This window comes from Strigops habroptila, chromosome 5 (genome assembly GCF_004027225.2).
Source record: "Strigops habroptila isolate Jane chromosome 5, bStrHab1.2.pri, whole genome shotgun sequence".
NCBI lineage: Eukaryota > Metazoa > Chordata > Aves > Psittaciformes > Psittacidae > Strigops > Strigops habroptila.
In genome coordinates this window covers 36,262,152-36,290,024 of record NC_044281.2, presented here as the reverse complement: position 1 = coordinate 36,290,024, position 27,873 = coordinate 36,262,152, and the positions used below count along the sequence as shown (strand labels likewise).

Genomic DNA, 27,873 nt, shown 5'->3' with positions numbered 1-27,873 from the left:
CAATTTTATACATTAAGCAGGGCCATTCACACCACTATGATTATACTGTGTCTAATTTAGATGGATGGATAATAAGATACTTTGTTCATAATGTAGGGATCGAGTTTGCTCCTGTGGAGTTCGGTGTGGTCCTTTCCTCTTCCATATACCTCACACCAGTAATCTGCCTCTGGAATAGAAGTTAAGGTGCTTGTGTGAGGATTTGGTAGCCTAGCTAGAAGCACAGAGGCATGTATCTTTTTATGTGGATTAGCATTTAAAAGAAGAAACTGTTTGAATTATCGTGCCATGAAGATATCTGGTGATATCATTTGATGGTATTTAATTATTGGCATTAATAAGCAGTGGCTCCTGTTTTTATATATGCAAGATGTATAAAAATATGTTTACTTAGAATGTGTTTATGGTGTTCTATATTTGTGGCATAAAGGGGGCAAATTATCTTCTTAGAGAAAAATACCTCAGATGAGACAGTAGTAGTTTTTGTAAGATGGTATTTTAATAGGCTAGCCAAAAATGTGACTGATCTCATATGTGTGTTTTATAAATAAGTAATTTGTATAATGTTATTTTTTGTCTCTTTTTAATCTGATATGGAGGCGTTCATGCATTGATTATTAGAATAACAGGCATTACTTGAAGTAAATATGCCTTTATCTGAACATTGGCTATGCTTGTAAACTTGCATGCTATTTTTGTCTAGTATTACATACACTTCTATTTGCGAACCATAAAATAGATAGATTTTAATTTTCGTCATTTACATACTTTTGCATTGTATATCAATAAGACTCTAATGAAATTTAATTCCACACCCATTACTGAATGGAAGTTTTTAACATAATAAGTCTTGATTTTTATATTCATCTCACTGATTTCCAAAGGGGAAGTGAAAGAACTGTTGACTGAATTCTTGCTACAGAATGATAGCTGTGTAATAAACTTTTCTAGATTTAATCCGGTGTGTATGAATGAAAATAACAGCTGTATCTTTACACTCTGTTAAGCCTTACTGGTTTGTAGTATGTCTAGCCTAACATAAGGACATCCTGTTGGAAACTAGTGCTAAGCGTAATTAAATCAGAAAACAAAAAAATTAAAGGTAACATTAGGGATTTGACCTGAATTCACCAAAGAGAAAAGTTCAGAACCACTGCTGGAAAGTCCTTCTTATGTGTTTCCCAGGGGGTGGTACAGTAGATACTTGAAATATTGCACATAGCTGCTTTTTATCATTCTCCTAAATGTCATGTCAAGTGGTAGTGGTAAATGGGGCTAATTACTGCTGCCTTATGTGCTCAAAAGTAGCACCAAACCAGGAATTTTTTTATTTATTTTTTTCTTCTTTCTAGAACAGCTTTAGCACAACAGCTGATCAGTACTGTCTGACAGGGTAAAGAAGAGCACATTGACAGAATTTATTTGTATTCTCAGAAAACCTTTGCTAGGGTTCCTCGTAAGAGGCCATTTAGAAAACTAAATATTTGTGAGGTGAAAGGGGAAGTACTCTTCTGGGGTAGAAAGTAGCTGGAGACGGAAAACAAAGAGAAGGAATTGTGTCAGTTTTCCACATGGCAAAAATCTAACAGGAGGGAGCACTCAGGTATTCAGTTGAGACTCATGTAGTAGTCTCTGTGAAAGGGAAAATAGTAAAATGTCCAGATAATATACATTTGTTTAAGTCTGTCAAATCTAGGAAATGCAACCAGGACCTTCTAGAAATCAACAAAGCTTGATGAATGAGCATTACCATACCAAGCAAAATTAATTGATAAATGTAAAATAACACCTGTGGGCAATGGTAGGAATAATTTGAACTATAAACATCTCTTGTTAGTATTTAAGCAAAATGTTAGCAGTGAAAAAAAGAGTATGTTGTGTCCTTCTGGACTGTTCAAAAGGCTTGTTCAGAGTACAGATAGACTAGGAAATACAGGGAAAATTCATAAATGCCTCTGTAAATATTTCACCTTTTCTCTTGAGTCTATGTTCCATTCTACTTATGTATTATCAAAGATTAGCTGAAACAGAAATGGTTTGGAACTTGTCGAGTGAAATGTTTAGAAGCATTTGATTCAAGGGATAGGCAATTGATTTAATAATGGCGTATTAAAATATTCTTATTCACAGTGTGTAATTTATCTGTAGAACTTTCTGCCAGAACTCAGTGATGTTAAAGTTTCAATAGAATTTATGAATAAAAAGATTTCATTTCTGAATGTATAATGAGAAGACTTACAAGTATGTTATTTAAAAAGTATGATGTGCAATCCATATATCTGAAGGAATAATATGTTAAGGACTAAGACAGTAACATCTTTTTCTCTAACTGTTGTAGCTTGTCTATTATTTTTGTTTGTAAATATATGCTTATACCTGTTAGACACAGGTTACTCACAGAGCGCTATCTAGGTGAGTCTAGTATGACACTTCCTAGTGTAATTGTGATGCTCTCAGCTTTGGAGGAAGCACAAATAGTTAAATGCAGTATATATAAATTCCTTCATCTTATGAGGTATTGCAGTTGTCTGTGCTTCTGCAAATGTATCCCTGAATTTAAGGTAGATTATTGCATCATGTGACATCATGATCTGAGCTTTTTGAAGAGAGTCACAATGGAATTAAAGAAAACAATTTTCATGTTGATATTTGTTTGTTTGTTTCTGAGTGCATAATCTCATTAGTATTCCAACTCCTTTGTAATGCTAATGTGGTCAACAGAAGTTGGATCAGAATTTTCAACTTGTAAAAGACAATTTATACACCCTCCTCACTTGCCATCGTGATTTACAGGGAGGGATGAAGAAAAGCAGCATTTGGCAGGGTGTAGCTGGACCCCTTTTATGAATGCAGGAGAGCTGTCCTGAGCTGCTACTGCTGTAGAGGGTGGGGTAGTATGTTCCTTGAAGCCTGACTCTGCTAGGATAGATCACTGCTTGTCTTTAAGTTGGATTTCATTAGTTTATCATAAACAGTTGTGTTTCAATGCTACTTGTTGGCACTAATATAAATACTAGGATCAAAATGGTTGTTTTTTAACAGTAAACCTGGACCTTTGGAAATTATAACATGCTCTTGCTAAGTCAAGTTGGGCATGACAGATAGTAGAAATCAATATATAGAGTTTAGCAATGAAACTGAATTTCGTGTGGAACTATAAATACAAAGTTATTTCCATTGTTGTTAACAAAAAAAAAAAAAAATTTATTATTACTACATGATAAATACAAAGTCTGATTTTAGTAATTTGCTCAATGTATAGAAAGCATTCATCTGAATAGGCATTCTCAATAATAATTTTGCAATAATCTGACTGTACATGAATCTCTAAGCAATTGGATCATGAGCCACTTTAGAAAGAGTAGCCATAATTCACAAAGTGGAATGAGTCTTTTAAAACTAAAAAATCTGAAAGTCTGGATTTATTATGGTGGTCATAATTGCTGGAATGAATATTTAGCCTGTTCTAGCTTGTTCGTTTTATTGGAAGACATACAGTACTTTCCAATGCAGTGTTGTTCTGCTGTCAAGCATATATTTCCCTGAAGTTCTTAGGCCACCATCATCTCTTTTATTTTTGTCAATGTACAAGGAAAGCCTGCCAAACCATAACAGGCCTACATGTTTTCTGTCATAATTATAAGCTCTGAGTAATTTTATTTTATGGGTTGACAGCTATACATCTTCAAACAACACTTGTGAAAGTGTGCTATTATGGGATTAAAGTTATATCTTAATTTAAAAAAATCTGTACCTTTCTAAATTCAGATGGTAGTTTCTGGGGTTGCTCACTTGCTGCGTCATTGTCCTTCACTCTCACTTCATCTGACTTTTCTCCTACCCAATTTCCACTTTCTTTGTGAGTAAGAAAATGATAAAATAATATTAATGAATAAGCTTTTAAAAATGGAGTAAGGATGTAGAGGGAATGATATGTAATTTTAATTGTATAAAATGAGATTACATTAATCAGACAAGCAAAAATATCATCACCACTGCTGCTGAAGTAAGAGCTAGACAATAGCAGAGATGAAGATACGATTTTTACCATGTATGTTGGAGTGAAGGCAATTCTCATTAGGGTTTCCTGAACTGCAGCTAAGAGCTACACAGATTAGGATATCCATACTCCCTTGCACAGTTAAAGCTGTTTGGCACATCTGAGATTTAGAGCATACCTGCCTTTGGGAAAAACCTATGAAGTTGCTCTGATGGTTGTGAGGCACCTATCACTCTGTGTGATGGATGTTCTTCCCACCCATCTCACAAAGAGGTCACTGAAAAAGTTCTTAAAATGCAGTGAGGACTAGCCTTTTTCCCAAGTACAACATTGATTTGAATACCGGTTTTAAAGTATAAACAGAAATTGAAATCCACTCTGGTTTGATTAAACAAAGTTGCCCTGAGTTGTGTGGAAAAGACAGTCACACAGATCTAATGGTCATAGCTGGGGACTGGCGATGGGAGGCTGAGCATCTGCTTCAGTGCTAACATAGCCTGTAAGAAAACCACATCAGGTGTCTCTTCTTTATAAATGGCATTAATGATGTCTTGTAAAATATTTTAAGACTCTAATGAAAGATGCTTCAATATTTTTGTTGTTAAGATTACTTTAAGGAGTAACATCTATTTCTAATTACATGTAATTAATTCTATTATGAAGCAGATTGGTAGGAATGTTATAATTTTAATTTATTAATTGATACCTGACTTGATGAGCTGTTTATTTTCAGTTTGAAATTCCTGCAAAATTAGAATGGAAAATTCGTGGGTTTTTTTAATATTTGATACTAAAACTCCAAATAAGAAAAATACTTGCCAGATGATTGATGAGTTTTATTTCTGCATGCACCAAGGAAAGAAGCAAACCAAAAGAGTTTTAGTCTTCTTGTTGAGGTTATAATTTAGAAAAAATCTTTATGTCCTTATCTGTTAGCTTTCCAAAACATAAATATGAAGGTTGACAGATGAAGAACACAACAGATATTTGGCTCACTGGGGGACTGACTTGAACTGGAAAAGTGAAAATAATTTGGTGTTTTGTGACCTTGTTTGGTTTGGGAGGAATAGTAGGCTCATGGGCAGTAGCCTGATTCCCCTGCGGCAGCACAGTGCAGCATGTCAGAATACTGCCTGCATCTGTTGCCAGGCCTTCCCACCTGGAGTATTAAGAACAGGAAAGACGGTGATATAAAAGATGTACAGAATCCATTACTGAAAGCAATCAGCCCATAAAACTCAAAGGAAAAAACAGCCCTTTTTACAGTGTGTGTGGTAGCTCTAGATTCTTCCCCCTGAGGAGGATTTGGGACATGACACAGATATTACCAGCTGTTTTTCATCTGCAGGTCAAGATGGCCTGAACCCCCCGACCCTGATTTCTAGGAGGCATGAAGAATCAATAGTGCCATTTTCCTTTCCACTGAACAGATTAGCCTTCTTGCCCTGTCCTACAGCTTTTGTGTGTAATAGGAGCTAATGAATATTATTTAATCAATCAAGCCTCTGAAAAATAGAATGCAAAAAGGGCTGTTTATGATTAAATCATCTTTTCATTGTAGTGCTGGTTTCCCTTGCACCCTGTACAGTCATCACAATTTTGTAAATCTTAAACTGAGTAATTCTGCAGATTTAATAGGAATTTTAACAGGAATAATGTTGCATGTCTCCTTAGTATAATGCATGTCTGTGAAGATCTAAGTGTAGACCATTGATGGTTTCTGGTTCTGCTCCTCAACAACAGTAGCATAATGTTTCAGCTGCTCCAGCCTGGTCCTTGTGCTGTACAGAAGTGTAGGGATGCTATGGAAAGGGCACACTTCGACTGCTGTGTGTTGTGTTCAGAAGGAAAGGTGGTATGTTAGGCTGCTTCTCCCTCTTTCCTTCTCCCTCCCAATGGCTGTGCTGAAAAGCTGACACTGAGAAGAGTGAATTTGTTGTAGCCACCACAAGTCATGCTTTTTTAGTGAGGAAACTGTTAAATACTAAGGCATCTTGTCAGCATGATACCACTGTCCTACTTTCATACTGGTGATTTAAAAACCACAGCATATGACAGTCTTCTGTAAAATTCAGCTAGCCTTTTGGGATGCTTTACTGTATGAATTAGTTATAAAGGTTAAACTTTCAGAAACACCCTTTCAGCTTTATGGGTAACCATACCGAAAAAGTCCTTCTGCAAGTGCATTCTTAATAAGCTCCGTCTTTGAGTTTTGTGGGACACCTATCCTTTGGAAAACTCTTAACTTGTCTTGAGTTCCAGTGGACCAATCTGATTTGAAGAAGAGGAGAGAATGAGGGTACAAGAGTGGTTTCCTGCTTTTTAATAGCAGTAGAATTTTGTGCTGGATTCATATGGATGGCAAAAATTAAGAGATGAGTTTGCTGTCCTAGTCGTCTCTCCAGCCCTGGTTCAACCAGTCCACTGACAAGAAATTCAGGGTTTAAAAGATAGTCAGGTGTTGCCTATTCAACATAACTTCTTGGGGAGGTCTGGGGACTTACTGAACCAGCTCCTAATCAAACCAGGAGGCATTTCTTACAAAAGCAGGCTAGCATCTGCGGTGCAAAGTTAGTGGCGATTTCACAGGATTCTTAGTGAAGATTTGGAAATCTCTCTCCCTCATCTATTTGAAATTGAAACTGTATCACATTTATTCCAAGTAGGGAAAAATACGTTAAAGACTTTCAGATGAATTTTGCATTATGGCTGGGGGAAATGACCAAGGCGTCTCAGGAAAGGAGCTTTTTTAACTTGTGCCACACGTTTGCTTCTTTGCTGTATTTTACTTCAGTCTCAATTGTGCAGCTTGAAGGCTGCAAGCCTGAAATTGAACTCCTAAAATTATAAAAGCTTAAAATAAAGTGGAGGTTAATGGTCATTGGCTTCTTTCCCACAGGTTCTGCAAGCCTTGATTTCTGGAACGTTAATAGAATAGGAAAGCATAAGGCTGTTGCTGTTATATATTGTTCTTATAGTGTTACTACTGTCAAGCAAAACAGCACTTCCTAAAATATAACATATACGGAGCTGACTGTTAAACTGAGAAAGCTAATGCTGCTGTAGAAGACCCTGACAGTGCACTGTTTTGTCCATTAAACAAACTCTTAAATAGAATGAAACCAGCAGAAGAGGGATGTGCAGTGATTTCTCACTGATCTGTGTTGCTTCAGTGGCATAAAAAGAACATAAAGTTATTTGCAAAGGTAATCAGACCACTCTGAATGCCCAATGAGTATAGTCTTGCCAATCAGGGACCCTTTTGCAGTCTGCACCAGAGAGGTCTACTTGAATTTGCCCATTAGAAAGGAAAATATGTTTCAGAGAACAGCTGCTTTCTCGTCGTTTTTGGTAGGCTCATTGGACAGCTGAATTTAAAGCAGATGCAGCCAAATATAGAATCTTTCTCTGAAGGATACAGAACCACGTCAACTTACTGGAGACTTCAAGTACTGCTTGGGAAAGATGCCAACTGGCCAACCCAGTCAAGGTATTTGACTAGAGATCTTGAGTTAGAGATTTGAAATAGAGGATTGTTTCAGAATACTGTCACAAATGATCCACATTAGCTCTGGGTGAATGACCAACTGATCCAACACTTGAAGGAACTGAGTCAGATATAGTCAGAATTAAAATCGAACTGAAGATATTTAATTTTCAGGTGTCCACATTTTTTACCATTATTGATTGAATGAGCCTTGTAATTATGACAGTGATTTTTACAATATATAAACAGAAATAGGGAGGGGCTGTGTTTTCAAGTGTCCACTAGTTTTAAGTGGTTGACTTTGAGCCTTTTTTCCAGGCTGTTTACCAAACAATTTAATGCCTATACATCTTCAAAGTTAATATTCCTTTGAAATCCCCTTCTTCTTTCTCTTACATATATTAGCATGCAGCACCACTGCAGTGTGTTAGCAAATGCTACATATCAGGTGGATTTCCACTTTCAGTCCTGATCCATCAACTGCCTGGCACAGGTTTTCTATCAGCTTTTGCAGTTCTCCCAGTTACCATCCCCCTTCAAGGCTGTTAATATGTTCTCTTAAACTCATTCAACAAAATTGCACTTACAGATTTTTGCTGGAAGGATCATGTCATAGTGGTGTTTGTTTTTTCTTTGTGTTAAGGATACAGAGAAGTGGAAGAGGAAGTGTTAAATTGTATAAAACAAGCATTAAATTAAGTAAGGTGTAGGTAAGGGACACAGGCTACAGATATTCAGAAGGGATGTCTGTAAAAATCAGTCTTTTATTTGAAACCTTTTGAAAAGGGAACGATGACTTGTTCCAGAGTGTAGATTGGAAATCTTTGATTAAATCCTGAAAACAGCCCTATTAAATAGATGCAAAGTGTTCTGCAGTACTGAGAAAAAAGGGATCATGGGTTATTCAGCTGCAGTTCTAACAGAGCTTGTTATAACCGTGCATTTTAATTAACCAGATCAGCTGAAGAAATGTTGTCTATATACTGCAGCAGAGCTATCTGCCTTGAAAACTATCCTGTCGGTAAACAGAGGACTTCTATTTGCAAAGGCCTTTTTATGTACATTAAAGAAAAAAAAAAAGCATTTGGGAGAGATTAATAATTAAGCTAGAGTGGAATTAACCTTAGGCAACTCTGTTTCCTTTTTGTACAGGGACATGTCCTGTCACATCCATACAGTGCCCTAATAAAGCACTGATAGGAAAAATTAAATTCTTTGTAACTAATCATAGTGTTACAGCAAGGCCCGTAATTTGAGATAACTTCTTTTTCCCATACGTAACAGTTTTTGAACATTATGTTAATTTTCACTTAAAACTGATAGGATAGGGTTCCTGCAGAAGGTACAAATACCTACAGCCTTTTTTTTTTTTTGTTGTTGTTAGTATTTGAGTATGAGTCACTTCACTGTATCTCATTTTACTTGTTATTTGATCAATGAGTCTTCTCCACTGAGGGAAGTAATTTAAAACTGTTGTGAAAATGTCTGTAATGCTGCTTTGGTGCTGAAAGTTTGCTTGCTGTTGGAACTGCGCTTGTTTGTAAACACGGCTTTGCAGGGGCAGAACTTGGTAGACTTAGTAGAAATTCAAGGGCACGCAGTACACTTCTGTGTGGCCCTTGGATTCTCTTTTTGTTTCTGGGAAATAGATAATCAAAAGAGGAGCCCAGACTGGAGGAAAGAAAGGGTGTGGGGTGGGAGACAGAAACATGAAAAAGAAATCAATATAATTATACTTTTCCTTTCTATTCTACGAGAAGTAAGCTTCATCTAGGGGAGTCCTGCAACTGGGAAATCCCTTCAGTAACATTCCTGAAGGTTCTAAGCACATACAGAAAATCCTGTGGTCTACAACTAGGACAAACATTTGTAAATCCCGATGTTGCTAAATTGAAGTGATATTTGCAAGTTTTGTAGAACAGGGCTATGTTTTTCTGACAGTCATGCTTCCCCTTGTCCATGTAGTTGTTCACCTGTAGTTCTGTAAACCTCTTTCCACCGCTTTACCAAACTAATTAAAATAGAGGATGTATCCAAAATGATATAAAAATTTATGAGCCTAGGCATGTTGTGCAGTCTGCCATTAGTGTTCATATTACTGATTTGGAAAGTTAAAATGCGGGACATTAGCCTGTAATACCTGCCTCCCAGTTTCCCCTAGTTATGACCTTATCAACCATACAACTGAAAAGACAGACTTTTCTATTTTGATTCTGAGGCAGAATTTTGGTACCTGCCAGGTGAACTTTGTTGTCAGTTTTAGATACCCATGCTGCTGAATGGCTGAGGAAAGATTTGGGAACATGGTATACTTTTTCAGATGAACTGCTGGGACTGTGCACAGAAGTTATCAAATAGCTGTAGCAAGCACTGCACAGAATGTGTCTTAAATTTGAATCAACAGCAGATCACAGCTGGTTAGAGCATCCTACTGGCTATTCTGGAAGGCCTCTTGGTTAGGGAAGAAGGTCATCTCTCTTGGAAATGACTGTCAAGCCCCAAATATGTATACAAGTACATTCACGAACAAGTTTATTTTGGTATCTTTCTCTTTTCATATTGGAGTGTTGACATAAATGTGGGACATTTTCTTAAGTATATGAACTAGGTGGAAATAATGAGTGCTTGTATTAAATTCCTACTACAAAGTCTGTATGTAGGAGCATTTTCTTTTCATCATCTCATTAATGAGTTTCAGCCATTAACAGCTTAAAGTGCTGAATAAGGATTTACATTTAATTGAAGTCCTCTGTTCCTAGCTGACAGAATGTATTTTACACACTCTATGGATGTAATTAGTGTGATGAAGCTTTAAAAGAAATTGGCTTTATTAAATTTAGAATTTGCCATGTCAGTTTATACATGAAGCCAAAGCATTAGTTCTGTGGCTTTGGAAAAATGCATTTTATTATTATTATTATTACTGATATATAGGCATTTTTAATTTGTGATACTGTTACAGTCCAAATGCAGCATGCTTTCAGATTTGAGAATGCATTCTATTATATTATGATTTCAAATTGGTTTATACTGCTACAAGAGATCTCTTACACATCAGAACTCACTATTGTATGCAATGGCTACAGCAAACCTGTATTATTTGGGTAGCAGGGAATTATGCATAATTGTTTAAGTTACTGTGCCTTTATTGAGCTTTCATAAAAACAAACCTCCATGAGTACTGCTGAGCTTTAGTATATGCAAACTAAAGGCAACTGCATACCATTCACACTCAGTTTCTCACTTTTACACCTACAGTGTTACTGCCTTCTGCTCAGCCTGATAGGCAATGATTTCTCACTTTAAAATATTTCAAGGTCTGTCCTAAGAAAGGTCATATGCAAAAGTTAATAAAAAAGTAAGAGACTGTTGAGACACCAGAGCTGTGTACTGCAGGTTTCCTTAAGCTGTAAAATAAACACTGGCTATAAGTTGAAACTCTCAGTGAAAAGAATGTGGTTACTGGCAATTAGGTACAGACTGCCTCGCAGTTTATTGCTTCCCTTGTGGCAAATAGTTTATTTTTGACATATGTATTTTAAAAATAGGAAGCCACTTACGCAAAATGTGGAAGGTATAAAGATTCTGATTTGGAATGTTAGCATTTTTCCTCCCATGTTCTCTGTGATTGTGACTTATTCACTAAGAAAAATGTGAAACTATTTTTGTCTTGCCAGTGTCACTAGGGATGAATAGAAATATGCTGTAAAAATGAAATATGAAGTAAATCTGTTCTTTAATGAAGCTACTGGCTAGTAATTGGAGCTTATGAACCCATATAATAATACTGGTAGTTTTTCCTGCAGTCCCACATTTTGTATCAGTAGTGTAGCCTGGAAGCTGTTGTTAAGGATAAATGCAAGTGGGGAAAACCAAACATTTCGTCCCTCAAATACAAGACTGTTTCTGATAGGTACAGTTAGCCTTAGGAAAAGTTACCACTGAAGGGTTTCCATCCCTGTCTGTTGCAATCCTTTCTTGGAAGGTGGGTAGTAAGTATATTACACTGTGAGTCACAGGTGTAATAGCACATGAAATTAATTTTTGAGTTGGAAATTGCTATTATGTGCAGTGCATATGTATTCTGGATAGTACAGTGCATTTCAGGAGAAGCTGGCTGGTATGAAGCAGCGTAGAATGAAGCCTGCGCAGTTCTGAGGATATGACTCGTATTAGAGATCGCTGGAAGGCTAAAACTTTGACATGAAAGTGTTATATTACAAGTAATAGTGTGCTGTTAACAAAAGTCTGATGTGCTGGAATGATTATTTGTTTTTTTTGTTTTTTTTTTTTTTTAAGAGGGAAAGATGATCCCTATCTCAAACTTTGGCTAAATATTTTTGTATAAGATTACTATGACTGTTATTAGTGAGGAATGTGGGGAATAAACTCATCTGGTTAAAAAAACCAGACTTCAGAATCTGTAGCTGGTTTTTAAACCGAACCATAGATAACTATTTTTCTGTGGTCAGTTAATTTTAACTGTGTGCCTGGAATTAGCATCAGTCTCTTTTGTAGTAGGTCAGAAGGCAATTTCCAGTATATACCCTTTCCAATATGCATCCCACCCAATGTTAATATGATGTATTTGCACATCACTGAGGCAAAAGTGCTTCTTCTCACTTGCAAAAAAAAAACTTGCCGAAGTCTCTGGGAAGGTACTTTTTTAGACTAGGTGTTTTTTAGACTAGCTTCATGAAGCTGGTCAGAACACTTTTTAGACCTTACAAACAGTCTTGTTTGAATTTCAGAGTCTGGGGAGAAAGGGAGAGGAGATAATCTTCTGCCACAATTGGGTGTTGCAGCTTTGAAAATCTTTCCTGTAGTCTGTTTTAAAATAAGAGGATAATCTATAGAGAACTGAAAAATTAGTAACAGAACACTAATTAAGATGAAGTCTAATGTGTTTTTCAGTTTTACTCCAGTTTACCTTTTGTAAACTGTATTCGTTTTTATACTTTCATCATCTGCAGCTTTTACACAACTTACCACAAGCCAAATAGATGTTTCTGCATGTGTTAAAAAAAACCAAACAACAACAAAACCAAAACAAACAAAAAAAGCAGCAAACAAGAAACAATGTGTATGCTAGAATATATAAAGACTGCACTTTGGAATAACAAATCTGTTTGTGATGGTTGTATTTTCAGTGGCTCAGAGATTGCATGACTAATGTACTATTATGGCTTATTATCCACACTCTAGCAAAACACATGTTCAGTCTTCACGTTTCCTTCATCTACAGCTATTTTTAATCTTGAGGGCAATGAAGGGAAGAATTAAAAAGGCAATTAGGATGTCCAGCTTTCAATGCAGATCTTGTTTTGTACCTTTGAATGTTTTGTGCGTGTTTTCTCACCTGAGTTACAGCTGAACCGGGAAGGGGATGGTAATCTCATTACATTATTTTGAAATTGATTTGTGAGTTTTGCAGCCTTTAAGGAAGTGGAAAATGCAAGTGCCCGATTTAAAATCAGAATCATGAGTTCTACAGCACCAATTATTATAGAAACTAGTTAAAGAACTGGTATTCAGGCATCCAGTAAGTTGTTCCTGCGCATAAAGGGCACATTGAAGACCCAACAACACAACTTATTGTTTGTTATGAAGCACAAAATACATGCCAGGAGAATGTACTCAGCTAGAGCATTGTACATCTTACCAGTTAGCAGTATCATATTATTCCTACAGATACTGCAAATATACATAGAAGAAACAACAAAATAGTAAGTTGAAATATATTTTGATTATTCCCATATCAGCTCAGTCCCACAGTTTGAGAAAAACGTGTCTTCTAAGAAGTTTATTTTCTCCCTGTCATTAAGTTAGGTGAGAAATAAAAGTTAGAGAAAAGTTTTGTTTGATGTTTAAAGATGCCCAGAACCAGACAGTAGTAGTTTTTAAAAAATAGATGTTTAAAATACTTCTAAGAAATGCACAAACATTTATTTAGCATTCCAGTTTTGCTTTAGAATGTGATTTTATCTCCTTTAAATCTAGTTGTTTAACTTCTGGAAAAGCTGAGTAATCCACCCTAACTTTTTACTAGCACTGTAAGCTATATGCAGCCCTTTTTCCTGAGTCTTTTCTCTTTTCCATTGCTCAGTATAGTTATGCCCATGAATAGAGGTGCCCATAAAAATGCAAAGTTTTAATATGCTCGTACATCAGGATAGTGCAGGATGTAGTGCAGGTATAATACATGACAAGTGTAGGAGGTACTGATGGATTTCAAGTGAGAATAACTAATAAAGGCTGAGTTCATGATGACAACTTCTGCAGGCTGCTGTCAATACCAACATGTTGAGGTTTTTTTTCTGTCAGCATTAAGCAATTAGCTTCCTGAGAGACCTAGCTAGTTAAATGTTTTGTTAGGTTGAAGAAGAAAAGGATTTGCACACAGAACTGGGCATATGATTTTCTCAGTGGTCTAGCGAAGCAATAAACCTTGTAATGCATTTACATCTTTGTTTGGAGTGTAAATAGATGAGTAATTAGGATGTTTTATTTTCGTATGTGCTTATGATGAGGCTGGCTGCCACAGAACACTGAGAATTTGCAAGGTTGAACTGTAATTATGAAGTCCTACATGATCTCAGTGCTACTGCTAGTAATGCTACTGAAGTAATAGAAATTTAACATATAGTCAGGAATGTAAGCTGTGAAACATGGCCAATGTATTAGTCACACAGTAACACAGGAGGGAACAGTTTTAGTGGTTCAGATGACACATGTGAAGGCTTTTTGGAGAACTCTTTCAAGATTACATCTCCAGTCATTCAGTTTCTTCATGGCAAGCAAAAGAGTTTTGAGAAACAGTAAGAAACTGTAAGTAAAGAATGAAACATTTCGTTTTGCTAAAGAGTTTGGTTGATTTCAGTAGTGAAGAATCTTAAACTTGTGATTTTTCCCATTAATATAAAATATTTCTTGTAATAACGTCAGTAAGTTTCATAAAGCTGTTTAGAAATAAAAAATTTAATAAATAGGGATTAACTGCCCCTTTGACCCTTCTCAGTAAACAATGCTTATTCTTGCATTAGGATGCTAATGCTTGTGGTTGTGATAGTCATGATACAAGCAAGACAGAGATTATAGGGAGATGTGATTTCTGTGGTGGGTTGGTCATATAAAAGATTCTGCCTACTTGAAAATCTTTTGATTATTGCTTTTATGATGTTTGTGCTCATTCTCAATGAGATTTGTAGTTTCTCTGGTAAGTAAAATGTTGGCCATCAACTAGCCATCCCCAACTCTCTTGAATAAACTCCTTTATTACTTTATGACCTCCTTGGTGATCTGTTCATAGCTCACTCACTTCTTACCACTTTTGCACCTTATTGTGTTCCATTCACCATTATGCCAAGAAATAGTTTGGCTGTAACCCTGAGAATCACATCAAAATCCCATACTGTACCACTGTAAGAACACCCATTCTAGAAAGCCTAGCTAGGAATAAAAATCAAAGCTACGTATCATGGACAGATAGGTGACCTCCAAACACACCTAAGTAAATAAGAAATTAGAAATACAACTGTATTCCATTCAGTGCAGAGTGAAATGAGTTCTTGTGCGTCTTCTTAAGGGCAGTGAAATCTGTCTGTTATCAATAGAGCTGTAATCCTGATTTCATTCTTACGTTATTCACTCTGGTTTAAAATTACTGCCAGTAACATTGGCATAGAGTTACTCTAAGAGGCTAAAGCAGGTACTGCAAAACATACCAGAGGTTGCTGCAAGGAACCTTTCCCCAAGCAAATGGACTGCATATTTATGTTCCTGGTGAGTTTCCCCTTGTTTGGGTTTATTATTGCTTGTGAATTTAATCTTCCATCATTTGCTTCTTGTCTCATTTGTCCATTGTGTGTTTTTGAGATGAAGCTGTTACTTTAACTTGTTCCCAGGTGGTAGGTGCCCTACCTTTTAATGTTTAATAATATCTTTCTCTCATTACTGTAAAAATAAACAAAATTTTTTTCCTTTTTTTTTCTTTTCGCTGTTAGGAAGTTGAATGAGTTGTATGTAGTCTGAGTTTACTTTGTAGTGTCTTAAAGTTACTTAATGGTGTTTTTTAAGTAATAAGTTCTAAATCAGTGGCCACAAATTTGTTACAGCTCCTGTCCTTGCTCACTTACATGTTTCTTGCCTTTTACTGACAATAGTGACTTACACGCTAGATAGATAGACTATTTCTTGCTAGCATTCATCTACTCTTATTTTCTCCACTTATTCACTGCATTCAAGTTATAACTCCTATACATGGATACAGTTGAATGTATGCTGAAAGGATTTTTTTTATTACCATATGATACAGAAGAATGCAGAGTAAGAGCAAACACATCTATCTGTGTGTGAATTGATCTAGACAATAGATACCTGTGATTAAGCTAACTACCCGCTGGATGTCACTATTGTACCACAAAAATTCATCTGAGAGAATATTTATCTAGAGTTGAGTGGCTGACAGCAAAGACCATTAGCTTGCAGCAAACTGAAAATTTCTAGTTGTGTTTGCAGGAATATTGTACATTTATGTTCATCTTGAAATTGCATTTTATATCAAGGTTCACTATTTCATAATAATAAAAAAAAGAGCATTGCCAAACCTTAAGCTGTGATGACTGTGTAAGTGCAGATAATGAGTAATGAAAACCTACCAGCCAGCAGAGAAGCTTGCATTTATTATACTCAAGCCACTTGTTCTCATTATTATTCTCTTACTCTGCAATTGCTAGACGTAATCTCAACACAGTGAATGAACATTACCAGTCTCCTTGAATTTGCTTGGTATGTTAGTTATTTTCTTTTCCCGAAGACCTGCCTTCTGTGTGGTTTATTATTCTGAAATACCCCTTGAATATTCCAGGAGCTAAGCTGTTTATTTGAGAGGCCAAGTAGTCCACTGGCTAGAAGGATGTCTTGGTGTGAGGAGACTGGGTTATATTCCCAGTATTCAACTGATGTGTGGTCTTGAGCAGATTACCTCAAATCTGTCATGTTTATTTGCCATCTTCTGTCTGTCTTCTCAATATACGATAAAAACATTTAATGTAAGAGATTGTTGAAAGGTGTTTGTACAGTGTCTAGCAGAGGAAGTCCTGATTTATCTTAAGATTTTTGGGGTGCCACACTAAAATGGAACAGTTTTGTATGGTGATTCCAACTAACATTTGTCTTAATGTTGTTTAAATAAATGTAGACTGCAAAACCAATGAAAATGAAAACAGGCATGGAAGAGTAACTGCACTTTGTCCGTGGCTTGAGAAGCTCTGGTCTTCAAGTGGTAGCCCCAGAACAGAATAAAAGTTGATTAAAAAAAAAACCAAATAAACAATCCAAAACAACATACACACACAAATAAAAAACAAACAAACAAACAAACCCCCCACCACAAACTAAATACAAAACCAAAAACCCCAAAACCCCCCAAGCATAAAAACCCCAAAACAACATAACAAACCCCAGACACCTTCAAAATGCATTGTTGCTCTCCTAAACTTGGAATATGTAGGCAGCACCAGATCCATTAAAGGACAGCCAGGTCATTAGAGGCACTCAGTCACATCTCCTTCCTCAAGTTGGTGCCTAAATGCCTAAAGGTTTAGGGGTTTCTAGGGGCCATGATAGCTCTGGTGCATCCTCTGAGGATTCCTTGACATCACTCCAGCAAGGTTTTAAGAGTTTTGTGAGAGCAGTCTAAAATATCCAAGCCCTGAAAAAAGTGGGATCAGAATTCTACGTAACTGCTGCCCAAACTGGAGAGAAGCAAAGGAGAAATTTCTTCTTTGGAATCCTTGAGGCTTTAACACTTTGTATTCAGGAAAGGGGCAGCCTTTCACAGGGACTGAATGTTGCTCAGCTAAGATCAGGTTGTTCCCTACAAGATTATTAGAATTTGTGACTCTGGTGACCTAGCCACGCAAAACAAGTCTCTTCTATAGTGTTTAATGTGACAGTGGTGAGACCAAGTTTAGCTTAGTTCATGTAGTCTTTGCACAGATGAAAGCGTGGGGTTTGTAATGTATATTATCATGCTATGAAGTGGGTTTAAACTGTTTTCTAAGCAATAGCCACTAGAGTGGGATTAAAAAACTCAGCTCCCAGGCCTCAGTCTGTGCAAGAAGGTTCAAAGTTATACTGGGCATCTTTTTTGTTGTGTAGGCAGTGGTTTCATTATCAGTGACTATAGCAGCAATTATACATTCATCTGTGTTTGGTATGTGTTTGGAAATTCATGAAAAGTGAATCTGTAGTTTTTCAGGCAATAAATAAATTAGTTGACCTGTGCATGTCTGTGCTTGAATATAGACATGCTGGATTTTCATTGTTATTTTTGTTATCCATCTATGATTAATGACATACTGGCTTTATTTTCTTTTTCATGCTCATAATTAAATATTTTTCAAAGGGAGCTAGTGATAATTTTACAGGTATTCTTTTCTGTAGGAGGTTATGGATTGGCTCCTTCTGAGTATTGTTATGGTCAGGACAAGGCATTAAAGAAACATAGAAGAAAGCATATAAAGTCAAACTCAGTTACATACAACTCATTCACAATCACACTCCAGTAACTAGTTTTAGAAGATGTATTGAATGTTTTCAAATAGCAAAAATTCTAACTTAATAGTATGAAATTGTTTTCTGATTGCAGTTAGCCCTCCCAAAACTAAATATAAAAATTTTCTGTTATTTTTATATATATATGTATGTATGTATATATAATGTATGTATGTTTTGGTCCAAATCTTTCTTGTTTTGACTGTGCCTGATATTAGTCACGACTGCAGAGATTAAAGCCTGTAGAAGTATGGAGATGGTTCTTAGCACAAAGTTTACAGCAAAATAGTCCTTCAGTACAGAGATAACCAAGACCTGCTGGTAGAAAACTGAATCCTATAAGAGGAAAGATAATTTGATGTGTGTTGGCTTCTTAATAGCAACTTTCAAGGTACAACTCAAGTTAAAAATCACAGCCTGCTCAGTACTGTGAAAGCATCTTAAGCATTTGCATTATTAATAGTGTGGGATCATCTTCGTACTCAGTAAAACAGGGTCTCAGTGTTGCAGGGTTCAGTACAGTCTCAAGCTTCTACTCTCAGCTATTTCTTCACTATGGTCCTTGAAAATGAGAACGGTTTCATTATATGAAAAAACCAAAACAACCCCCCTTAAATGTATTAGTTCTTTTCAAGAGATCTAGCTTTGTTTTCATGGTATCTAGCATATTTCAAGGGGATTGTCTGTGATTAGGTTTTTTCCAGTAAAAATTTAGGAAAACATTTTGCGAAGGTTTTGCTTTTTCTAATCTGCTGCAGTGAAACTGCTTTGTAGAAACATTCCCTCCCAAGTGGTGGAAGACATGCAGTTTACTAAGTCAAATCAAGTTACAAAATAGAGATAATGAAATTACTGAGTTGCTTCTATATAGGTGCCACTGTATTATTTCAGGAATGAAACATACACACACACACACCCCCCCCCCTCACTCCCTATCCCTTTCCTGATAGTCAAAATAAGAGGTATAATTTATTTGGAAATCTGAGGGATGTTATATTCTTCTGCAGCCAACACAAGTACATGACTTCAGGAAAGGGAGGGCAGGGAGTAGCTGTGCTATAAATCTGTATTTTTGACAGTTACTGATGAATGACTACGCATTAAAGATGAACATCTGTGAATCCTGTAATGTTGTTGGGGTTTTGCTAGAGAGAAAAATAATTTGTCACTGATTTCTTTAAGGATTTTTGGATGCACTCAGCTCGGTGAGCACCCAATTTTCTCTGAAAGCCCTTTGCAGTTGTAGTATTTCTAAAATGTACGCTGTTTGGCTTTGTAAGTAATGAAGCTTTATTTAGTTATTAGAGGGACAGTGTGCAAAACACATCACGAAACCCTAAAAAGCTCAGCCCAGCAAATAAAAAGAAATAGAAGAAAATGACAGATTGAATGGTTTCCTCAGCTACATAAATGTCTTTGACAGTCTTGAAAAGAGAATTTCTAATGAGCACTGAAACAAATGTGTGCAGGAAGTGGTCTTGCTTTTGCTGCTGCACATTTGAGTTCCTCTAATTGCATCAATAAGGAATTTCTACTCCTCATTTAATGAATGCCTTTTGACTGCTTTCTGAAAGGCAACTGGATGTAGGGGGTAAACACTAGCACCTTTTATATGAAGTCGCATAAACAGGTTTCAATTAATTGTTATCAGCCCTAAAAACACTGTATTATAATGCAGTTATTTTATTTTAAAATTTTTATTAAGTCTAGGTTTCGTCTGCTTTCTTTTTGGTGTGATACCTCATGTCCTAAGACAGTGCTTTAACTCTCCACTGGCTTTTTGTTACAGCTTGTGTTGGGCAGAAATCAGACATCCTTTCAGAGCTGCTCCTGCACCGTCTCTTTCCTCAGACAACTCAGTATTCATATGATGCTACAGTACCTGGGTCTTTAGTTTTGTCTTGTTTCAAAAAGTGAGTTTCAGAGCAAAGGCTGGGGTTGGGGGGAAGGAGGTGGGAAAGGGGGACAACTGAGCTTGATCACCACCCCCCCCATTGTTGTAATTTTTCTCCCTACATAGAGGCACAGTCGCTGCAGGTGCAGTGGATTACTTATGAAAGAAGTTTTCTATTTAAAAACAAGAGAGACTTTAATGAAATCAGGAGAGGCTGTGTACAATAGGTATTGTATTAAACCAGAGCTCAGGCTTCACATTGATTGCGGTATTTAAATTTCAATGAGCTGATTATGTATGAGAGTAAAATGACCAGTATTATGAATGTACAAAAGAGAGACATGGAAGAGCTGTGCCAGAAAAGTGAGAAAAACGTTCCCTTTATAGTCCCTAGAGTTCAATAAAGCACCACTATTTCCCAGCTTTTAAAAGCTCTTTTATCACAATGGTTCATACCTCACATTCCCTGGAGCCTGATTTGTTATACGTGCAGGGTCCTGTTCCATTCAGCAGCATCTCACTGGTTTCAGTGTTGGTAGGTTTGTAATCTACATAAAATTCCTGTGTGCTTGGAGTCATTTGCTTCAGTGACTGTCTTTTCTTTTTCCTGTGCCTTCGCATGAGGGATCGCTGCTGCAGCTGCTTCATACTGGCTGGGTAGCGCTTCCATGACACATAGATTACCAGCAGGATCACAAGCACAGACAAGAAAAGGGCTACGCTGCCTGCTATGATTTTATGGAAGGAGATATGTTCTGTGTCGTGCTCAGGTTCGGAGCTGGATTCAGTGGCTCCAATAGTTGGGGGCAGAGGGGGCTTGCTGTCATGTTTAGGCCTGGTGAGTTTTGGTTTAAACGTTGGCTTTGGGAGAGCTCGTGCTAGTTCAAACCTTTCTGTAGTACTTTTGCCACAGATGCTGTAGTTTTTCACTGCATCGATAACATTCACCCCTTGCAGCTCTTTGGGGCTGGCACAAATAATTGTATTTTCCCTCAGCCCTTTAAAACTTTTAAGCCAGTTTACCAGGGAGCAAATGTTTCTGCTGCATTCCCATATATTCCCAGTAAGGCTGATGTCATTGAGGGATATCCAAGAATCCAAAATTTCTTGACCAATAAACGTGAGCTTGTTTGAATCCAGGTTGAGGCGCTGTAAATTGGGCACACACTGAAAAACACTAGGTCCACTGAAAGCTTCTATTTCATTGCCAGATAAATCAAGTCTTTGTAATGAGCTCCAGGTCCAGGACATAGTTTGTCCTATCACACTGATTTTATTCCACTGTAAATAAAGGTTTTGAAGGCTGACTAGCCTTGGAAAAAGTGCCAGGTTGAGCTTAGAAAATTGATTGTGCTCCAGATGCAGCTCTTTCAGTCTAATCATGCCTGCAAAGACATTCCTCGCTAAACTTCGGATGCGATTATAACCCAGGTCCAACAGTTCAAGGTTTCTACAATCTTGAAATATTCGAACAGGGATGGTTCTTAGGGAATTGGACCGCAAATGTAAACTCAGCAGCTTCCTTAAGCCCCTGAACTGTTCAGATCCCAGAGACTGCAGCTGATTGTATGACAGATCCAAATTCCGGAGATTTGTCACAGGTCTGAAGGTATTATTAAGAAAATAGGAGATTCTGTTGGAACTCAAGATCAACTCTTTTAGTCTGCGTATTCCACTGAAAGCATTTTCGTCAATATTGCTGATGTGGTTATGGTCTAAATAGAGCCAGGTGAGTTGATTAAGACCTTTAAATTGATTGTATTTTAGTTTTTGGAGGCTGTTATATCGAAGGGACAAACCTAAACAACCAGCAGATATACTTGAGGGAATCTCCTGCAATTTCTGAGATTCACAATATACCATTTTGCCTTCACACCTACAGCCCTTAGGGCATCCTCGTTCAGCAGAAGAAAGCATTGTCAGTAATACAGTAGGGGCTATTACCAGAGCTACAGCTGATCCGCTCAGTAGCCTAATTACATTGAAACCTGGAAATAAAAACAACTTAGAAAAGTTATCCCCCCACACATCAGTCATTTCTTTCAATCATGCTAAAATCTTTTATTTCAACAATCATTTAAAAATCCCTAGCTCGACTCAACCACTTTTCACATTGCTTTCTTTACTCAGTTTTTTTAAAAAGAATACCTTTATATAAATACTGAAAAACAGCTGGGTAAAAGATGTAATCCCTAATCAATTTAACTGTAATAACAAATCATATCAAGGTAAGTCTATGGAGTAATTAAAGCACAGGCTATGCAGTGACTATGAACTATACATTAAAAAAAGAACATGAAAAACATACCCATCCTTTGTGTTGTTCAAAGGTCGTCCTTAGGTCTTTTGTTTTTTGCTTAGTGTGCCACAAGCATGGCAGCCCCTGTCAGCTGCACTGTAGTGAGTCAGGGCTCGCTGACACCCGGGAAGAAAAATTGGACCCCTTGGGAGATGGACCGATTTTGGAACATTATTCTTTGCCAGCCATGTAGAATACTCCAAGAATAAATCAATCCCAACACAGCATTCGCAGCAAAATGTCAAATTCTTCCTAGGTAATAGGATCTTCATGGATATTACGTTTTTGCATCTTTAGTCAGGAACCTGGCTTTTAAAATACCATTTTATAGGAAAGCATGTTAAATTCCTCCAAGCACCATTTAGCTATCTGAATTCGCACATCTGTATTCCATAGCACAGCAGTTCCCTTACTTAGTACCCGGTCCGGCTAGGAAGCTGCTTTGTAGCATAGAAGGTAGGATAAGCCCGTACAACGAACAAGCTCTGCTCACTTCTGCATACTGTCATTCTGAAAGCTCCGTCCGACTGTTGCTTTGGTTTCGGCAAATGCAGTCTTATGTAAAGCTGCCCCCAGTGGTGAAGAATATTATGGGCATGTGCAGAAATGCCTTCCTTTTATCCTGCAAATGAGTAAGCTCTGCTGGGAAGAGTGATTGTTCACAGTGACTAATAGAAGCAGAATGGGCAGCATCGAGGTAAACTAGTGAGGTGTGCTGAAAGATCCAAATCCTCAGTCTCTTCTGCTGTTTGTGAAAGCTGTTTTGCATCCTTGAACTTAATAGCTCAGCATGCACTGCCGAGACTTTTGTCTGAAGGGCTAACATGACATTGGTAGGACATAGGTAGAAATTTTCACTCCTAAGGGTTGTTGTGGATTTTTTTTTTCTTTTTTTCCTTACTGCATTCGATGTGTCCACATGACCTTTTTGCAATAACTCACTATTTTTTAGTGAAGTATCAGCCCTCTCAGTGTGTCTCTTATCAAGTGTTTCTGTGGCGACACTGTATTTTACAACATGAAAAATGTTTTGGAGCTGACATTTTGCCTTTTTGCTTTTTTCTTCTCTGTTAAAAGGCACAGTGCCAGGAGGTTAGAAGGGAATATTGTGCTCATTTATTTCCCAACTTGCTGTCACTTCGTTCCACAACACTAACACTTCAAACACAGGCTTCCATAACCCTTACAATATAGGGACTAAGCAGCTTGGTGTAGTACCTTAATTAGGTGTATTGTTTTTACTATAACTTATGATGTGTACAGGATTTTATGTGAAGGTACAATATGCAGAGGGTTTTTTTAGATGTGTGACTCTGGGCAGTCCTTAAACATCACATAAAGAGCTGCCTTCTCTTTCCTTACTCTTCCCTTCTTTCCTGCATGCAGTAGAGAAAGGACACATCCTCTTGTCTGTGTAGAGCAAAGGTAAGATGGCATTACAGCAAATGCACCATGCTGGCAGTCCTCCTTCACCAAGAAATATGTGATCAGAGATGATGGTGGGGAAGTATAAAATCATGGCTCTTTGTTGTGCAAGAATAGGCTAGAGCCTGAAGAGAAGTGTGCTGCTCGTTAAAAGACGAGTGCAGATTACAGTCTCTCAAATGCAACCAGACAGCTCTGAGAACTGCTTTTCCTTTCTGAGGCAGAATCCTTACCCCTTGGAGTAATGTGCTTTGACTTTTCCCTTATTATTCACTGCTGTGAGCATAGAACTTAAAATGAGGTGAAACCTGAAATTTTCCACACATTAAAATGCCAGCATTGCTTGGTACTTAGTCTGTGAATGACTTCAGGCTTAAAGTAATCCCACCAGTATTAACGCACCTACCTGTAATGCCTAAGTTAGGAGCACTGTCACCCCTGGGTAAGACATGTAAACATCTTTCATGTGAGTCAGAAATTCATACCTGCATCAAGGCACATCCTGTGAAAATTCTCCCGATTGGGTCAGATCTGTGGAGATGGAAAGAGTTAACTCCATTAATCTCTGTCACTGTCACCATCTTTCATTCTCTACTACAGCTTCTTTCTGGCTCTTTGATCTGTCTGTAAGGTTGAGGAGCCAACAACAAACTGCACACTGCACTGGGAGCTGTGATAGTGTGGAGAGCTGTTCTGCTGACAGCAGTGTCACATGTCCGTCCTGGTCCACTTGTTATAGGTTTTCCATCACTGCTTTGGGGTCTCTCTGTACTTGATGGAGCAGAATTGGCGGTTTCAGAAGACAATTCAGACCTTTAGTAAGCCAATTTGCTTCTTAGAACTGCCGCTCTTCCTCTGTTGACAGTAGAGGATGCCTGTGAGAAGTAAAACTCTTTATTGACTTGGCTCAATTAGGTTCCTAAACTTAGATGGCATGAAATTAGGTCTGCATCTTCACCTGGTTCAAACACAGCATGTAAAGCTTCAGATAACATCCAAATTCTTTCTCCTTAAGAGTTGGTGCTACTCAATATACCAGCTTAGTTTGTGCCTTCTGCCCAAACTTTGTCTATTCTCTGACTTTTCCTATTTTGTCTTCTCTACCTTCTCCATCTTCATGTGGAGTTATCAAGTAACTTCTCTGCCACCATGAGTCAGCAGAGCTTCAGCAGCTTTTCCAGGGTTTTAATAATTGCCAATATAATACTGGACAAATAAGAGGGAACAGCCACTCTTTTAGCATGAGTTATTTTCATTTTTCTGAAAGGGGTGAAACATCAAGAGATGAACAGAGAGAGCATCAAATCTATGTTAATGGATTGCCAAATTGAATTTTCTTTACCGAGATCCTTTTTGAATTACACAAGCAGGAAAAGTGCCAGTGTCTGATAAACAGGTTTTGAAAATTACATTTCTGTATCTTCACACAGCTGAATGGATTCTTTTCAGATTGTGGAAATAAAGCTGTGCCCAGTAGGAAACATTTCGTACAAAATTTCAGACCAGTCCAGCCATATTATAAACTATGAAAAATAGAGAATTATGTTAAAGCTGCATTTTAGATAACTTTTGTAAGTTGTTTAATCTTTGCCTTGTATCAACCCCACCTTATATAGCTGTGCAACCCTGTTGCATTACCATGTAACTCATGTAACCAAGAAGAAAGAAATTGAGGCCAAAGTGGTTAACTTCTCTTATTGATGAGCTAGTTTTCATTAGAACTAATACGACAACTCCTGAGTGCCTAAAATGCAGGAGTCTGTTGAGGCTTGGTATGAATTTAACTTGTACTCCGTGTGAGTTTGTGTGTATTCTTGCACACAGTTTATGTTTTGGGATTTCAGCCTTAGACATAAATTGAGATGCCACAGAATCGGTGAAGCTTATTAGTTTTGAGTTGTATGCCTCCATGATCATTCCAACTTGGTTTTTGGGGCTTTCTTAGGGGGGAAAATGGCATACATCAGAAAATACTTCAAGAAATGTGTAGCTAAATATGTCTTAACATTTATGCAGATGAAAAATGATGCGTTGGGTGAAGCCTGTGATGAATACATTGTTTTCTTTATCAGAATGACGGACAAATAAAACTCAAAGTTGTTTCGAAACGGTGCACTGTCCCAAGGTAGTGATAGCCTAGATTTTCTTCTTGGTACTAAACTTTCAACAGGTTTTCTGCATGGAAATTGTTCTAGATGGATTTCACTATTATCTGATTTTGTAGTAATTTGCTTTAATTTAATTTCATGATTGATTTTGGTTTTGCTTATGTAGTTAAATTCTAGTATATTTTCTTTTTCCATTCATTGTGGCTGCGGTCTCTGTACCTAGATGCAACTTCCCTATGGAAAGCTTAACATGCACTGCAGCCGGAATAGTAGAAGGTGAATCAAAAGATGATATTCACTGTGAAAGACTGTTCCTCCACAGAGCTAGTTTGGAATTTAAACATTTTGAAGAAGAAAGGGGAAACAGCAAATCTTGCAATTTTCAGAGTTATGAGAAAGCACCTGTAATGACCAGGTACATCAGTTTGCTAAGTACATTTGAAAAAGGGGAGTGACAGAATGATCAGGCTCCAGTAGAATGGGGATGAGGGGTGCAGGGAAGAGATGTAAACTTCCCAAAGCATAAGGAACCCGCAGTTATGAGATGCTAGTGGGATTTTCTAGCCACAGCGCATTATGGTGTTAATGCACAAACTTCAGAATTTCGACTTCTGGATACAGCATTTTTCTGTTCACAGATAGAGCTCCTGGGTCTAGGAGTGCCTTTATGGGTGTAATTGCACATTCCTTTGGAGAACCATAGTTAACAAGTGCTGCACTGTGTTCTTTTTGGTTTATGAAGTGACAACATATGTCTTTTGCTTGACTTTATTTCACAATAAAGAAACCAGGAGTCAGCTGGGTTAGCAATAGTAGTTGGTTCTAAATGGTACTGTAGTGTGCTACTGTATCATTAGGAGTAGATAAGTCTAATAAAATGTGTTTGCAATTTTTGAGCCAGTGATTAAATGAACCTGCTGTTCCATGAGGATCAGATTAGAGCTGGGGGAGTGTAAGTTCCAGTGTAAATATCAGAGTGTGGGAAGACAGAGAGGAAACTCAAGATGCAGGGTTTGCTAAAGGCAAATATAAGGGAAGGGAAGTGTGGGAAAGCCAGGTTCAAGGAACATGCAGGCGAGGGAAATTGAGGCAACAGAAAATGCTCTGAAGAAACAGGGAAAGAGGACTAAGAGTAGGGAGGGTCTTATCCCAGCAGTTTGTCAGTACTGAGCTAAAGGACCATGGTGCTAAAGTGGTAGATGGATAAATGAAAATATCCCCTTGCTCTCCTGCTAGGAGCAATTAGCTTTGGAAGGCTTCCCCTTGCCTCTGAAAGGATCCCATGTTACGAATTCTGTGATAAGCTGAAGTAATATCTGAAGCTGAATAGGAGCCATGCCCCCTTTTTCAGAGGCAGTAAACCCCTTAACGTCCGATTGCTTGTAGAGGACATGAGGGACACATCTGTCAGTTTCTGTATACCCAGAGGATCTTTTTAGTGCTGTGCTTCTTCACAGGGCAACACAGGCTATCGCCTTCCTCATGCACAGTTACACACTGTTGAATAAAGAAACTTCTCCAGCTGTACAGTTTTGTTTAAATCTGTGCATTGTGGTTAGGTCACAGGTGTCTTTAAGCTGTCCCAGGGTAGATAATGTTGCATATAAGCCTGCAACCTTTGTTCATGGCATCCAGTGGCTACGTCTTTTGGCTCCTATTATAACTCCTGTATCCTTAATGAGGCATTGGGCGCTCAGCTGTTCCTGACTGACTTTTTGTCCTATGATTTTGAAGCTGTTTGAAGGCAAGCAGCCTGTGCTTCACTCTCACCCTCTGGAGACACGACTGCGTGGGATGTAAAGCTATCATTTCACTTCCTCTCTGAAACTGGTAGGTGCCGCTTATGTTTCAGTGGATTTAGTGTTGATTCGTTTGGGGGCTTGTCCTCCAGCATCTTGGTGAAAGGTGAATATGAGTAGAAGCAGCAGAAAGCAAATGATCATCACTGAAGTAAACTAAATTAGTTACATCTTACATATAGTGCTAGCTTCAACCTGCAGAGCATGAATGATGCCATAAATGCCCTGGAGGTGTGTAGGTGCAAAATGAAAGGCAGTCTTAGTGGCCTCTGCTTGTGATCTGCCTGTAATCCCTGTGAAGATT

General features: G+C 37.7%; 2 protein-coding genes across 3 annotated transcripts in view; one reads left to right on the top strand and one right to left on the bottom strand.

Annotated features, from left to right (window-relative positions):
- The window catches only part of LRRTM3 (leucine rich repeat transmembrane neuronal 3), an 86,589-nt gene extending 63,817 nt beyond the window's left edge, over positions 1 to 22,772 (bottom strand). The window contains exons 1-2 of one of the 2 annotated variants that reach the window (XM_030487067.1): positions 22,247 to 22,772; positions 20,395 to 21,926 (exon numbers count right to left, since the gene is read on the bottom strand). In XM_030487067.1, coding sequence (XP_030342927.1) covers positions 20,395 to 21,926; positions 22,247 to 22,250 — 1,536 coding nt within the window. In that variant the 5' untranslated portion in view covers positions 22,251 to 22,772. The other variant, XM_030487066.1, reaches the window with a different exon arrangement.
- The window catches only part of CTNNA3 (catenin alpha 3), a 491,060-nt gene that overhangs the window by 201,694 nt on the left and 261,493 nt on the right, over positions 1 to 27,873 (top strand). The window lies entirely within an intron of this gene.